A 14,491-nucleotide genomic window follows, 5' to 3' on the forward strand; every position below is an offset into this window, starting at 1 on the left:
TATCCTTTCCACACCGAGGGACATATCTGGGCCCTTTTCCCCAGACTTCTATTTTTTGTTTGTTATTTTATGAACATAAGACAGGGGCAACGGATCCTATTGAAAGGGTCCAATTTCCCCAAACCAACAACAGGCGAGCACATGCGAGTGTCCCTCCACGTATCCTCTCCCGCGACGTGGGATATGATGCCGGACTTAGCCCTGTCCACCCCTAGGTATAGAAACCATGTGCTTGCACAGAGGCACAAGACTAATCTGTGCGGCCCCCTCTAATCCACCAACGCTAGACGGCGCTGCTGCAAGGCGGCGGACGGACCCTCTCCTCACCCCCTGAAGGGGTTAGACGGAGCTAGGGTGCCAAATCTTAACCCAATCCCCTCTACCTGGTGTGCTAGATCCGGAGTCAGGTATGGAGGGCTGGGGAGTGCCCTGCGGCAGCGTTCCGGGGAAACTCCAGGCATCTTGGGGAGTGTAAGGCAATCCTTTCCCTCTCCTGCCTCCTCCCTCCTGCCTCCTTCCGGCGGCAGGGATTGCAGGGGGAAAAGGCCGAGACCGCCAGCGTGCTCCCCCTCTCTCCCCCCCCCCCCGCAGCGGGCATGCAAAATTTAGCCCGCGGCTTCGGCCGTGACTAAGCTGCGGGCAGAAGTCCCGCCCCCGGCGTGATGTCCTTTCCGGCGCCGCCGGACAAATTGAGCCCCCGGCTTCATCGCAGGGTAGGCTGCGTCCGGGAGAGAAACGTCCCAGCCCACCTAGAGGAAAGGAATGCTGGGCAGCGGAGTGCAGGGGCAGCGGAGCGCAGAGGCAGCGGCAGGAACGCGTGGGGACACAGGACGGGGTAAGTGTGACCCCCGACCCTTGGGGCGCGCTACGGGCGATTAAAGGTGGTTTTTTTTTTTTTTTTCCCTCCTCCCTTCCCCTCAACCCTCATATAAATTAGGCCTGGCAGCAATATGACCGAAAAGGGTAAATCGCACACGTATGCCGCATGCATTTCTTGTGGGGTTAGGATTCCACAAGCACAGAGCCAGAAGCCTGTGACTCCGAACGCGCCCAGGAGCCCTCCCCTGCGACTGTAGCCAAGGTGTCCCCGGAGTGGGCCCTATCTCTGTCACAGTCCATGGTGTCACTTACGAGAGCAATAGAGTCCCTTCTTGCCCCAGATAGGGGCAGGGACAATGGCTCGCCGGCCTTACAGGGAACCTCCACCTCACAAAAGCCTCCGGCCTGCAGGGGCCGCTCTCACTCCAGGCAGACCCGGAGGAAACTAATCCACACGGTGTCGCCCAGTCCATCCGTTGCCTTGGCATCCGTAAGCTCTGCTTCTCGCTCCCTGTCACCAGTGGTTGATAGCGAGCAGACCTCAGATTGCGACTCAGACGAGCCCCTTGACCTGGACACTCCAGGGTCACGTGAAACAGTGGACAGCCTCATGGAAGCCGTCAATCAGACCCTAGGGATTGAGGATGACCCTGCTATCCGTCCCTAGGGTTTCCTCAATTAAGGATCCCACGGATCGCCTTATAGAGAGCTTAGCTCGCTCAGTATATGGGGCGTCAGGGTCAGCGCTCGCTCCCTCATTCGCAGCAACTTGGGTAGCCAAGGCTATGATATCATGGTCAGAAACATTAAACAAGGTCGCGCAGGAGCAGGATCTACCTGCAGAGATTTCGGAGGTCGCAGGTCAGATGGCGATGACCGGAGACTATGTAATCAATGCGTTTTGGGATGCGGACAATTGCTCGGCACTTGCGGCCGCTAATGCAATTTCTGTCAGAAGAGCCCTATGGTTAAAGCCCCCGTTACACACTGCGATATCGCTAGCAATATCGCTGTAAAGTCACCGATTTTGTGACGTTACAGCGATATTGCTAGCGATATCGCTGCATGTGTTACTTACCTCCGACCGGCTCCCCCCCTGGTTATCGCTGATCGCGCGAGAAGCTGCTGGACCATTTCTCGTCGGTCACTTCCTGCGGTCCTTCCTGCTGTGACGACGAGCGACGCGTGGAGCCGGGCGGGAGGACGCAGGATCGCCGCGTCTGACAGGTAAGTAGCGATCCCCGTCCCTAGCGATGTCGCTGGTGAGATCTGCCTGAGTGGCAGCTCACTAGCGACCACCTAGCGATTCACCAGCGATCCTGACCGCGTCATATCGCTGGTCGGGATCGCTGGTGAGTCGCTAGGTGTAACGGTACCCTAAGGACATGGCGAGCTGATCCTACTTCTAAGAAGTCCTTGACTTCCCTGCCTTATCAGTGCGGCCACCTATTTGGGGAGAAGTTGGATCAACTTATCTCTGACTCCACAGGAGGAAAGAACGGGTTTCTCCCTCAAGAAAAGGGCAAAACGCTTTTTCGTCACCCGATTTCAGGCACGTTTTCGGGCCTTTCGCAACCCCGGGTGGACTACAGCGGCCAATTCCGCCGCCTCAGGCCGCCCCAACCAGGATAGGGAATGGCAGGTCTCATATAGAGCCAACCCATTGGGGAGAATGCATACTAAGCAGCCCAGATCGAGGCGATCCAGATCCCAAAGATCGTCGGCCGAATGACTCGAGGCCTTTACCAGACGTCACCGGCAAGGTGGGCGGCCGCCTCCTCTGGTTTCACTACGTCTGGGTCACTGTCGCTCACGACGCATGGGGAAAGGAATCGGTGGCCTCGGGTTACAGAATAGAATTTGTCAGATATCCTCCAAGTCGGTTTTTTCTTCTTGGCTTCCTAGGGTGTATACCCAGGCAAGGGCTCAATTGGGAGCCATCAAATCGCTCCAGCACAACGGAGTCATTGATCCAGTGCCAGAACACGAAAGAGCACAGGGGTTCTATTCCAACCTTTTTGCGGTTCCCGAAAAGGACGGGTTTGTCAGGCCTGTATTGGACCTGAAGTTTCTGAACAAATTCATCAGGATCAGATATTTCCGGATGGAGTCTCTCCGTTCAGTCATATCGGCCATGGAGCAGTGAGAATACTTGGCCTCAATAGACATCCAGGACGCATATCTGCATATTCCCTTTTTTCCTCCTCATCAGAGGTTTCTACGCTTCACCATCGGCGATCAACATTTTCAGTTCGTAGCGCTACCCTTCGGGCTAGCCACGGCTCCCAAAGTGTTCACAAAGGTTATGGCAGTTGTCATGGCCACACTGCATTCTCGAGACATAGTCGTCTTGCCTTATCTGGATGACCTCTTGGTCAAGGGCCAGTCAATACGGGCATGCGAGGAAAAGGTCAACATCACGCTAGATACTCTTGCCCGCTTAGCATGGTTGGCAATGCAAAGAAGTCATCTCTTGTGCCAGCTCAGAGGATCTCCTTCCTAGGAATGATCTTCGACACTTGCCGAGGGCTGGTAATTCTCCGTCAGGAAAAGGCGCTAGCTCTCCGGCAGGGAGTCCGGACACTTTGCCAACCAGTCCCTCATACCATCCGATCCGGGATGAGGATTCTAGGGAAAATGGTGGCAGCAATGGAAGCGATACCTGTCGCCCAGTTCCACCTTCGCCCCTGCAGCACGCCCTCTTGTCAGCCTGGGACAAGAATCCTTTCACGCTCGATCGGCAGTGCCGACTGTCCTCTCAAGCCAGGCAGTCGCTCGGATGGTGGATAACCAGTTCCTCTCTGACCCAGGGGAAACCTTTCCCCCCAGATCATTGGCTGGTAATGACAACCGACGCCAGTCTCCTCGGTGGGGGAGCAGTGTTTCGCCACCACACAGCCCAGGGACGGTGGTCGCCACAGAAGGCACGCCTCCCGATCAACTTATTGGAGATACGAGCAATTCGGTTGGCTCTGCAGAAGTTTCTTCACTTTCTATCAGGCCGCCCTGTCTGGATTCAATCGGACAACGCCACGCCGGTGGCTTACATAAATCATCAAGGGGGCACCCGCAGCAGAGCAACCAGAGGGGGAGCTCGTTCTTCAGTGGGCCGAAGCAAACCACTCGGTGATTCCGGCGGTCCACATCCTGGGGTGTGGAAAATTGGGCGGCAGACTTTCTCAGAGGGCAGGGTCTTGCATCCGGAGAGTGGTCTCTACAGCTGAAAGTTTTTCAGCAGATTTGTCAACTGTGGGAAGCTCCGGATGTGGACCTGATGGCTTCCAGAGTACCAAGGTGCCCACATATGTCGCTCAGGCCAGGGACCCGCAGGCATTCACGGTGGACGCGTGGGTTCTGCCATGGAACCAGTTTCGTCTCCCATATCTATTTCCCCCACTGCCACTACTTCCGAGAGTCATCAAAAAGATCAAGACGGAAGGGGTGCCGGCGATCCTGCTGGCCCCGTCGAGCGTGGAACGCAGATCTAATGCAGCTGCTCGCCGACGTTCCTTGGCGCCTGCCAGAGCGCCCAGATCTACTGTCTCAAAGGGCCGATTTGCCACCCGAACTCAGGGACCCAGTGTTTGACGGCATGGCCGTTGAATCTTGGATTCTAACCCAGGCAGGGTTCGGGAGCGAGGTGGTCGCTTCAATGATTGGCGCCCAGAAGCCTGCTTCAGCACGAATTTACCACCACACCTGGAAGGTGTTCTTTGCTTGGTGTTGACACCGCGATGTTTCTCCGCTGGGATTCTCGATCCCCAACATCTTGGCTTTTCTTCAGTCAGGCTTAGAGAGCCCGGATAGCTCAGTTGGTAGAGCATTAGACTCGGGCTTTGCCCCAGGTTCCCTCAGGAGACAAATATCGGTCTTATCCGTCCTGTTCCAGCGCAGAATTGCTACTAATTTGCAGGTGAAGACTTTTCATTTAGGGAGTCTCCCACTTGGTAGCTCCATAGAAGGCGCTTATGGACACCTGGGACCTTAACATGGTCCTAAGTGTTCTGCAGGAAGCTCCATTTGAACCGCTTCAGAATATCTCTTTGAGGTACCTTACCTGGGAAGTGGTGTTCCTAGTGGCCATCACTTCCATCAGGCAGGTTTCAGAGCTGGCGGCCCTATCCTGCTGAGTTCCGTTCCTCACTTTCCATAGGGATAAGGTGGTCCTCAGACCAGCCCCTCCTTTTCGGCCGAAAGTCATGTCCTCTTTTCACATTAATGAAGAAGATGTTGTTTTGCCTTCATTTTGTCCAGCACCGGTGCGCCATGTGGAAAAGACTCTTCACACGTTAGACCTGGTAAAAGCCCTCCAGAGGTACGTGTCGCGGACGGCACCCTTTCGTCAGACGGACACGCTGTTTGTGCTCCCCGAAGGACGCAGGAAGGGACTCGCTGCCTCAAAATCGACCATAGCCAGATGGATTCGTTGAACGATTCAGGAGTCCTACCGCATTAGAGGCACCCCGATTCCAGCAGGGATCGGAGCGCACTATACCCGGGCAGGGGGCGCCTTTTGGGCGCTTCGGCACCAGGCTTCGACTGAACAGGTTTGCAAGGCAGCAACCTGGTCCAGCCTCCACACATTTGCCAAACATTATAATATCCATGCTCAGGCCTCAGCGGATGCGAGCCTGGGTAGAAGGATTCTCCAAGCAGCGGTGGCGTACCTGTTAAACAAGAGGTCCATGTAGCTTGGATCGGTGAGTCAATCTCCCACCCAGGGACTGCTTTAGGACGTCCCACAGTATCTGTGTCCCCCAATGAGGCGAAGGAGAAACATGGATTTTTGTGATAACTCACCGTAAAATCCTTTTCTCTGAGACGCTCATTGGGGGACACAGCACCCACCCTATTAGCCAGTTGGCTCTGTTTCTGTTTAGTTAATGCGCATTTATTTATGTGATATAAGGGTGGTCCTTTTCTAGACATGTACCTGTATTAAGGCTGATTTTGTTGTTCTCCTACTGCTTTGGCACCAAACTGAGTTCTGCCTGCAATAGGGGCGAGGGTGTATACGACGGAGGAGGAGCTAACCTCTTTTTCTCACTTAGTGTCAGCCTCCAAGCAGCAGAAGCATACACCCACAGTATCTGTGTCCCCCAATAAGCATCTTGGAGAAAAGGATTTTATGGTAAGTTATCACAAAAATCCATGTTTCATTTGAGGGTATCCACATTAAAATTGGATGAAGGGTTTAGGAGTTTCAGCTCCTTAACATGTGCCACCCTGTTTTTAAAGGGACCAAAAGTAATTGGACAGATTAAATAATTGTAAATAAAATGTTCATTTCTATACTTGGTTGAAAACCCTTTGTTGGCAATGACTGCCTGAAGTCTTAAACTCATGGACATCACCAGACACTGTGTTTCCTCCTTTTTGATGCTCTGCCAGGCCTTCACTGTGGTGGTTTTCAGTTGCTGTTTGTTTGTGGGCCTTTCTGTCTGAAGTTTAGTCTTTAACAAGTGAAATGCATGCTCAATTGGGTTGAGATCAGGTGACTGACTTGGCCATTCAAGAATATTCCACTTCTTTGCTTTAATAAACTCCTGGGTTGCTTTGGCTTTATGTTTTGGGTCATTGTCCATCTGTAGTATGAAACGACGACCAATCAGTTTTGCTGCATTTGGCTGGATCTGAACACACAGTATGGCTCTGAATACCTCAGAATTCCTTCAGCTGCTTCTGTCATGTGTCACATCATCAACACTAGTGACCCAATGCCACTGGCAGCCATGCATGCCCAAGCCATCACACTGCCTCCGCCGTGTTTTACAGATGATGTGGTATGCTTTGGATCATGAGCTGTACCATGCCTTCGCCATACTTTTCTCTTTCCATCATACTGGTAGAGGTTGATCTTGGTTTCATCTGTCCAAAGAATGTTCTTCCAGAACTGTGCTGGCTTTTTTAGATTTTTTTTAGCAAAGTCCAGTCTAGCCTTTTGATTCTTGGTGCTTATGAGTGGCTTGCACCGTGCAGTGAACCCTCTGTATTTACTTTCATGCAGTCTTCTCTTTGTGGTAGATTTGGATATTGATGCGCCTTCCTCCTGGAGAGTGTTGTTCACTTGGTTGGCTGTTGTGAAGGGGTTTCTCTTCACCATGGAGATTATTCTGCGATCATCTACCACTGTTGTCTTCCGTGGGTGCCCAGGTCTTTTAGCATTGATGAGTTCACCAGTGCTTTTTTTCCTTTCTTTCTCAGGATGTACCAAACTGTAGATTTTGCCACTCCTAATGTTGTAGCAATTTCTCGGATGGGTTTTTTCTGTTTTTGCAGTTAAAGGATGGCTTGTTTCACCTGCATGGAGAGCTCCTTTGACCGCATGTTTCCTTCACAGCAAAACCTTCCAAATGCAAGCACCACACCACACCTCAAATCAACTCCAGGCCTTTTATCTGCCTAATTGAGAATGACATAGCGAAGGGATTGCCCACACCTGTCCATGAAATAGCCTTGCAGTCAATTGTCCAATTACTTTTGGTTCCTTTAAAATTGGATGAAGGGTTTAGGAGTTTCAGCTCCTTAACATGTGCCACCCTGTTTTTAATGTGGATACCCTCAAATGAAAGCTGAAAGTCTGAACTTCAACTGCATCTGAATTGTTTTGTTTAAAATTCATTGTGGTAATGTCTAGAACCAAAATTAGAAAAATGTTGTCTCTGTCCAAATATATATGGACCTAACTGTATATAGATGGATCTACTCTATCCTCACTTAGTAACCAGATGGGTGAGATTAAAGAAGAACTTTCCTATGTGAGACGGGCTGCAAAAAGTAAAAGAACGCACTACAGCATCTGAAGGGAGAATTAGTGACCTGGAGGCTAAACAGCCTCAAATTATCAGTGACAACCGTAGACATGATCAACAGATCTTGACCTTGCTGGCCAAAACAAAAGATTTGGAGAACAGACTTAAGAGGAATAATATAAGGGTAATTGGCATACCTGACAAAAAAAAAAGAGCAACGACCCTACTGATTATTTTGAGAAATGGTTGCACTCCCTTGACCCCTTTCTTTGCTGTGGAGAGGGCACGTAGAGTACCTAACCGGCCATCAACACCGGGAGCACCTCTGCGCCCAGTCCTCATGGAATTACTTCTTTATAAGGACCGTGACAACATCCTTAAGGCAGCTCGTGAAAAAGGGGACATATCCCTCAATGGCCAAAATGTGTCCTTTTTCCCTGACTACTCCATTGAAGTGTCAAAACGCAGAGCACAATTTATGCATGTGAAACGTCATCTGAGGCAGCTACAAATACCATATTCTATGCTCTACCCTGTGAAACTTATAGTGACCGCCCTGGGAGGGACCTCCGTTTTTGAAAATCCAAAGGAAGCACTCCGCTGGCTTGATCTAAATGAGCAGCGACTTCACCAGAATCCGCAACACTGAAGAAAGAAGTATAACCAAACTCATGGGCCATCAGAGAATATCTGATTGACTGTTGGAGTCATATTTCCTATAGAGTAATCTGTGGCCCAGTGGAAAATGGATATTTTGTCTTTTATCCTATGATGGCAGTCTCCCAAGAAATGTTTATTTTTCTCTTTTTCGAAGGTTGCTCGCTAGCATTATGTTCGGAAGGGAGATGAACTGGTACCCCCATCCTTCTAGTTTTTATGGATGGAATGGATGAATTAATATTTACCAGTTTAAATGTGCTTGTGAAGAGAGTTATCTGAGCGATAGCGGATAAGACAGGAGTGGACCAAGAGTTCCAGGAGTTTAGAGATGAAGGGAAGATTAGAGACTGGTCTATATGAGGGGCGCCTGTGGTTTCCAACTGCTTCAGCACCCACCCTATTCCCCTGATTTGGCTCCCTCGGACTATCACCTATTCCCACAGATGGAAAAGCACCTTGGTGGAAGGTGGAATTGGAGCCATTGCAACAGCCAATGTGTGAGCTTTGCCATCTTCTACATTTCCATATTTCAGCCTTGCGACCCAACTTAAAAATGCTGTAACGGAAACAAAAAAAATCAAAATAAATCCAGATTGCTCATGAGACCATTCAACTAACTAAATAACATATTGCATTGCAAAACAAGACCATGCAAAAAAGATTTCATGGGTGGGCCTCGAAGTTTTCAGGCGCCCCTCGTAGTTAGCGGCCCAGTTTTGGTCAAGAGATGTTGTTTTAAGTAATGGCTGTATGATGGCATGCTTAAATGAGGAGTGAAAGATACTGGAAAAGAGAGAGGTTGAATATTTTTGTTAGGTGAGTGGTGACAGCTGGGGAAATGGACTGGAGGAGATGTGACAGAATAGGACTGGTGCAAGTAGTAGGGCGTAAAGATGCAAGGAGCCTGATTACTTCTTCTTCTGTGACTGGGTCAAAGTCAGGGAGTGAGCTAAATGCAATGGGGGAGGGAGGACAGTGCATGGTATGAGGGGATTAGGAGAAAAACTCCTGTCGGCTATGGTCAATTTTTTCTTTGAAATAATTGGCCATATCATCAGCGCGGAGATCCGTGGTTGGAGCCTGCACTGTTGGGTTGAGTAAGGAATGAAAAGTTTCAGAGACGTTTCGGGTTATTGGATAGTGAGGTGATGAGGGTGCTGAAATAGGTTTGGCTGGAGAGGTGAAGGGCAGTGTTGTATGTTTTAAGCATAAACTTATAATGGATGAAAATTTTTGGGCAGATTGGATTTTCTCTACAGACGTTTGGCGCACCTGGAGCTTTGCTGTAGATGTTTGCAGCATGTGCTAGGGTTGTCGCTGTCTGTGCCGAGTTGTTCTATGTATAGGAGGTGCAGCTTCATCCAAAGCACTTTGCAGTGTTTTGTTCTAATGCTTCAGTGCAGAGTCAGAACATGAGAGGGAGGAGATTGGAACCAATGATGACTGCAAATTCTTCATAAGTTTCTGGGTGTTAAAGGGAGTCTGTCACCTCATTTTAGCCCTATCAGCTGCTGGCACCACCACCAGGGGCTTATCTACAGCATTCTGTAATGCTGTAGATAAGCCCCCGATGTAACTTGAAAGATAAGAAAAAAGAGTTAGATTATACTCACCCCGGCGTTCGGCCCGGTCCGATGGGTGTCGCCGTCCCGTCCGACACCTCCCATCTTCATACGATGATGTCCTCCTCCTTCTCCCTCGGCTCCTGCGTAGGTGTACTCTATCTGCCCTGTTGAGGGCAGAGCAGAGTACTGCAGTGCGCAGGCGCCGGACCCCTCTGACCTTTCCCGGCGCCTACGCACTGCAGTACTTTACTCTGCCCTCAACAGGGCAGATAAAGTACACCTGCGCAGGAGCCGAGGGAGAACCAAGGAGGAGGACGTCATTGTATGAAGATGGGAGGCGCCGGATCGAACCGCGACACCCACCGCACCCTCCCTCCAGTGAGTATAATCTAACTCGTTTTTCTAATCTTTCAGGTTACATCGGGGGCTTATCTACAGCATTACAGAGTGCTGTAGATAAGCCTCTGATGGCGGTGGCCGCAGCTTATAGGGCTAAAATGCGGTGACAGATTCCCTTTAATGGCCTGTATATTTCTATAAGTGTGGAAACTGGAAAGTGGGGGTGTCCTGGGCAGGATGGCAGTTCTTGACAGAGAATGAAAGAAGGTTGTGGTCAGAAAGCGGGATACACTGAGTAAAGCCGGAATAAGACCAAATCGAGGGAGTTTCATGTGTTGGAGAGTTAGTAAGCTGCGAAAGGCCGGAGGAGGAGGTTAGAGATAAAAGATGAGTAGCAGATGGGGAGTGGGGAAAAGGAATTGGGATGTTACAGTCTCCCATGATGAGGGTGGGGATGTCACAGGAGAGAAAATGTGGAAACCAGGTGACAAAGTGATCCAGGAACTCATGGGAGGGGCCCGGAGGACGATACACAACTGCCACTCACGTGGAGAAGGGGATTTAGAGTCTGACAGCGTGGACCTCAAATGAAGGGAAGATAAGTAAGGGTACTTGAGGGATAACCTAAAAGGTACATTTGGGTGATAGGAGCAGACCAACGCCTCCACCTGCTCTGTTATCCGATCTTGGGGTACGAGAGAAGTGTAGTCCACCATATGAGAGCAGCAGCAGTGGTGGTATCTGACTGCTGGATCCAGGTTTCAGTAAGAGCCAGAAGGTTAAGAGAATCAGAAAGGAAGGCTTCATGGATGAAGGAGTCTTCATAGAACTATATACAGTATATTATTGCTCTTATGTGGCAAAATCTGCTAATAAAGCATGCTTTCTGTCCTGCACGGGGGTCTCATTATCAGCCAGGACTCCTGTCCTGTCTTTTTTTTTTTTTTCTTTTATAATTTTGTCTGTCTGTTGCAGCAATATTAGCAATTAAAGTATTTGGCGGCACCTAATAAGTTCCCTTTTTTTAGTCCAGCGGCTGTTATCAGACAGTTCTCACTGATATTTAATCCTCATTTGTCAGGTTTCGGAGCGAGTAGAGTGGCGGCTGCAGCAACTGGAGCAAGAGATGAGAGTAGAACGGCAGCAAGCAGAGCGGCAACAAGCAGAGCGACAACAGGATCACTTGGGCCGTGTGTCTGCTCAGCTGCAGGAGGTGAGTTGGCCTTGTGTGGTCCATGTCCTTCCTGTTGGTAGTACTTTGTGGAGTATCTGACCCGTCCATGCTCTGCATCATTCAGAGCACAGTGCTCATACAGCGCTTGCAGGAGCAATCTGGTTTGCATATGAAATATTGCAGAATACATGGATCATAAGTGTGATATCTGGAGCAGACGCCTCCTGACCTTTAGTGTTTTGTATTCTGCATGTCATCATGCTCAGACCACAGCGGGGGACGTATCCAGCTGAATGCACCTGAAATCTGCTTGCATTTACACCATATTTATCATGCTATTTACACATTTCTGCACCATGTTGGATAAGAAGAACATGGTCTTGTGCCTTTCTCCTTCGTCTCATTGGGGGACACATATACTGTGGGTGTATGCTTCTGCCGCTAGGAGGCTGACACTAAGTGAAAAAAAGAGGTTAGCTCCTCCTCCACAGTATACACCCTCGCCCCTATTGCGGGCGGAAATCCGTTTTTGCTTAGTGTCCTATGGAGGCACACACAGTCTGGATCTCTCCAGACTATTTTTTTCTAGTTTACTATGAAGATGAGACAGGGGCGACGGATCCTATTGAAAGGGTCCGATCTCCCCAAACCATCAACGGGCGAGCACTCGTTGAGTATCGTCTCCGCGTATCCTTTCCCGCACCGAGGGACATCTCTGGGACTTTTCCCCAGACATCTATTTTTTTCTTTGTTTTTTATTTTATGAAGATAAGACAGGGGCAACGCATCCTATTGAAAGGATCCGATTTCCCCAAACCATCAACGGGCGACCACGTGCGAGTATCCCTCCACGTATCCTCTCCCGCGACGTGGGACATTATGCCAGACAGCCCTGTCCACCCCTAGGTATTGAAACCATGGGCTTGCACAGAGGCACAAGACTAGTCTGTGCGGCCCCCACTGCTCCACCAACGCTAGACGGCGGTGCTGCAAGGTGGCGGACGGTTCCTCTCCTCACCCCCTGAGGGGGTTAGATGGAGCTAGGGTGCCTGCACCGTCCTATTTTTTATCAAAGACCCCCTCACATACCTGCGCTGCAGGCTGAAGAAGATCATCGGTGAGGAGAAGGTCGGGGAGGGTCCCTGCGAAGATTTCGGGCTGGAGCCCACAGCTGCAGCATGCCTCGCGGTGTCCACTAGCCATGCAAGAAGGGCTGGATCCGTCAGGACAGGAACACTGCGCTGGTCAGTAGCGCCACTTTTGGTATCGCCATCCCCCCCCCCGGGTCTGGTAGGGGAAAAATTGAGCTAGGCCGCGGCCGGAAGTTCCGCACTCGGGGCCGCGTGTCACTTCCGGCAGCCCGCCCTGCACTCGGCGGCGGTAAAAATCGAGGCCCCGGCTTTGGAGCACGAGCTAGGCCACAAAGTGGGAGTACCGCCCCTAGAGCGATTTTACAGACTGGTGCGCGCCACAGATGTCGGCGCGCGATTTAAAGAAAGCATCCAGGTCGGGGGGGCGCAGGACTGGGGTAAGTGCTGCCTGAGAGGCTACCTCCTCCCCATATCCCCAGCAGCGGACAGATACAGCATGTCCGAACAAAAGCAAAGACGCACACGTTCTTTTACACAGCATGCATCTCTTGTCGGGCTGCGTTTCCACGGGCGCAGAGCAGCATTTATGCGAAGCCTGCGAATCCAAACGCGCCCAGGAGCCCTCCCCTGCGACAGCGACCAATGTGTCAAATGCCCCGGAGTGGGCCCGATCACTGTCACAGTACATGGCGTCGCTTACGAGAGCAATAGAATCCCTTCAAGCCCCAGATAGGGGCAGGGACAGTGTCTCGCCGCCTTTAGAGGGAACCTCCACCTCACAGGAGCCTCCGGCCTGCAGGGGCCACCCTCACTCCAGGCAGACCCGGGGGGAAACGAATCCACACGGTGTCGCCCAGTCCATCCGGTGCCTTCGGCATCCATAAGGTCTGCTTCTCGCTCCCCGTCACCAGTGGTTGATAGCGAGAAGACCTCAGATTGCGACTCAGACGAGCCCATGGACCTGGACACTCCAGGGTCACATGAAACAGTGGACAGCCTCATAGAAGCCATCAATCAGACCCTGGGGATTGAGGATGATACCGCAGCGGCTACGGGGCGTAAAGTGGCATGTAAACTGGTGAAGCGGCTGCACAGAATTTTTTTTTTTTCCTCTCACCCTGAGTTTGAGGACATAGTGCAGCGGCACAGAGAACGTCCAAAATTGCATTTTTCTCGGGTTAAAGAGCACTCGAAACGTTATCCATTTGCTCCGGACCTCCGTAAACAATGGATGGAATCCCCGATAGTGGATCCTCCGGTTTCACGCCTGTCCACTAAGACCCTGTTATCTGTCCCTAGGGTTTCCTCGATTGAAGATCCCACGGACTGCCTTATTGAGAGCCTAGGTCGTTCAGTATATGAGGCGTCAGGGTCTGCACTCGCTCCCTCGTTCGCAGCAACTTGGGTAGCCAAGGCTATGATATCATAGTCAGAAACATTAAACAAGGTCGCGCAGGAGCAGGATCTACCTGCAGAGATCTCGGAGGTCACATGTCAGATGACGATAGCCGGAGATTATGTATTGAATGCGTCTTTGGATGGGCCCAATTGTTCAGCACTTGCTGCCGCTAATGCAATCTCTATCTGAAGAGCCCTGTGGTTGAGGACATGGCGGGCCGATTCGACTTCCAAGAAATCCTTGACTTCCCTACCTTATCAGTGCGGCCGCCAATTTTTGTATCAATTTATCCCCGACTCCACAGGAGGAAAGAGCGGGTTTCTCCCTCAACAGAAGGTTAAATCGTTTTTTCGTCACCCGGTTCAGGCACGTCTCGGGCCTTTCGCAGTGCCACCGGCCATTCTAGGCCGGGCGTGACGGCATTGGTCAGGTGGTGGCCGCTAAGCAGCCTGAGCCTGGTCCAGGACCCGAATAGGAGACCGGTCCGGGGTCATGCGTTAAAAGACTCCGGGTGGACTACAGGGCCCAATTCCGCCACCTCAGGCCGCCCCAATCAGGATAGGGAGCGACAGGTCATATAGAGCCAACCCATTGGGGAGAATGCGTGCTCAACAGGCCAGATCGAGGGAACCAAGATCCTAAGGATCATCGGCCAAATGACTCGAGGTCTTTACCAGACGACACCAGCAAAG

The 14,491-nt window shown here is 51.1% G+C and overlaps 1 protein-coding gene across 5 annotated transcripts in view; it reads left to right on the forward strand.

Moving 5' to 3' along the window:
• The window catches only part of CEP128 (centrosomal protein 128), a 270,620-nt gene that overhangs the window by 93,276 nt on the left and 162,853 nt on the right, over positions 1-14,491 (forward strand). For all 5 annotated transcript variants that reach the window (XM_073587050.1, XM_073587051.1, XM_073587049.1 and 2 more), the window contains one exon: positions 11,217-11,348. In XM_073587050.1, the coding sequence (XP_073443151.1) occupies positions 11,217-11,348 (132 nt within the window). The remainder of the gene's footprint in view (positions 1-11,216; positions 11,349-14,491) is intronic.

This window comes from Dendrobates tinctorius, unplaced genomic scaffold (genome assembly GCF_039654945.1).
Source record: "Dendrobates tinctorius isolate UK_male_01 unplaced genomic scaffold, ASM3965494v1 ptg000010l, whole genome shotgun sequence".
Lineage (NCBI taxonomy): Eukaryota > Metazoa > Chordata > Amphibia > Anura > Dendrobatidae > Dendrobates > Dendrobates tinctorius.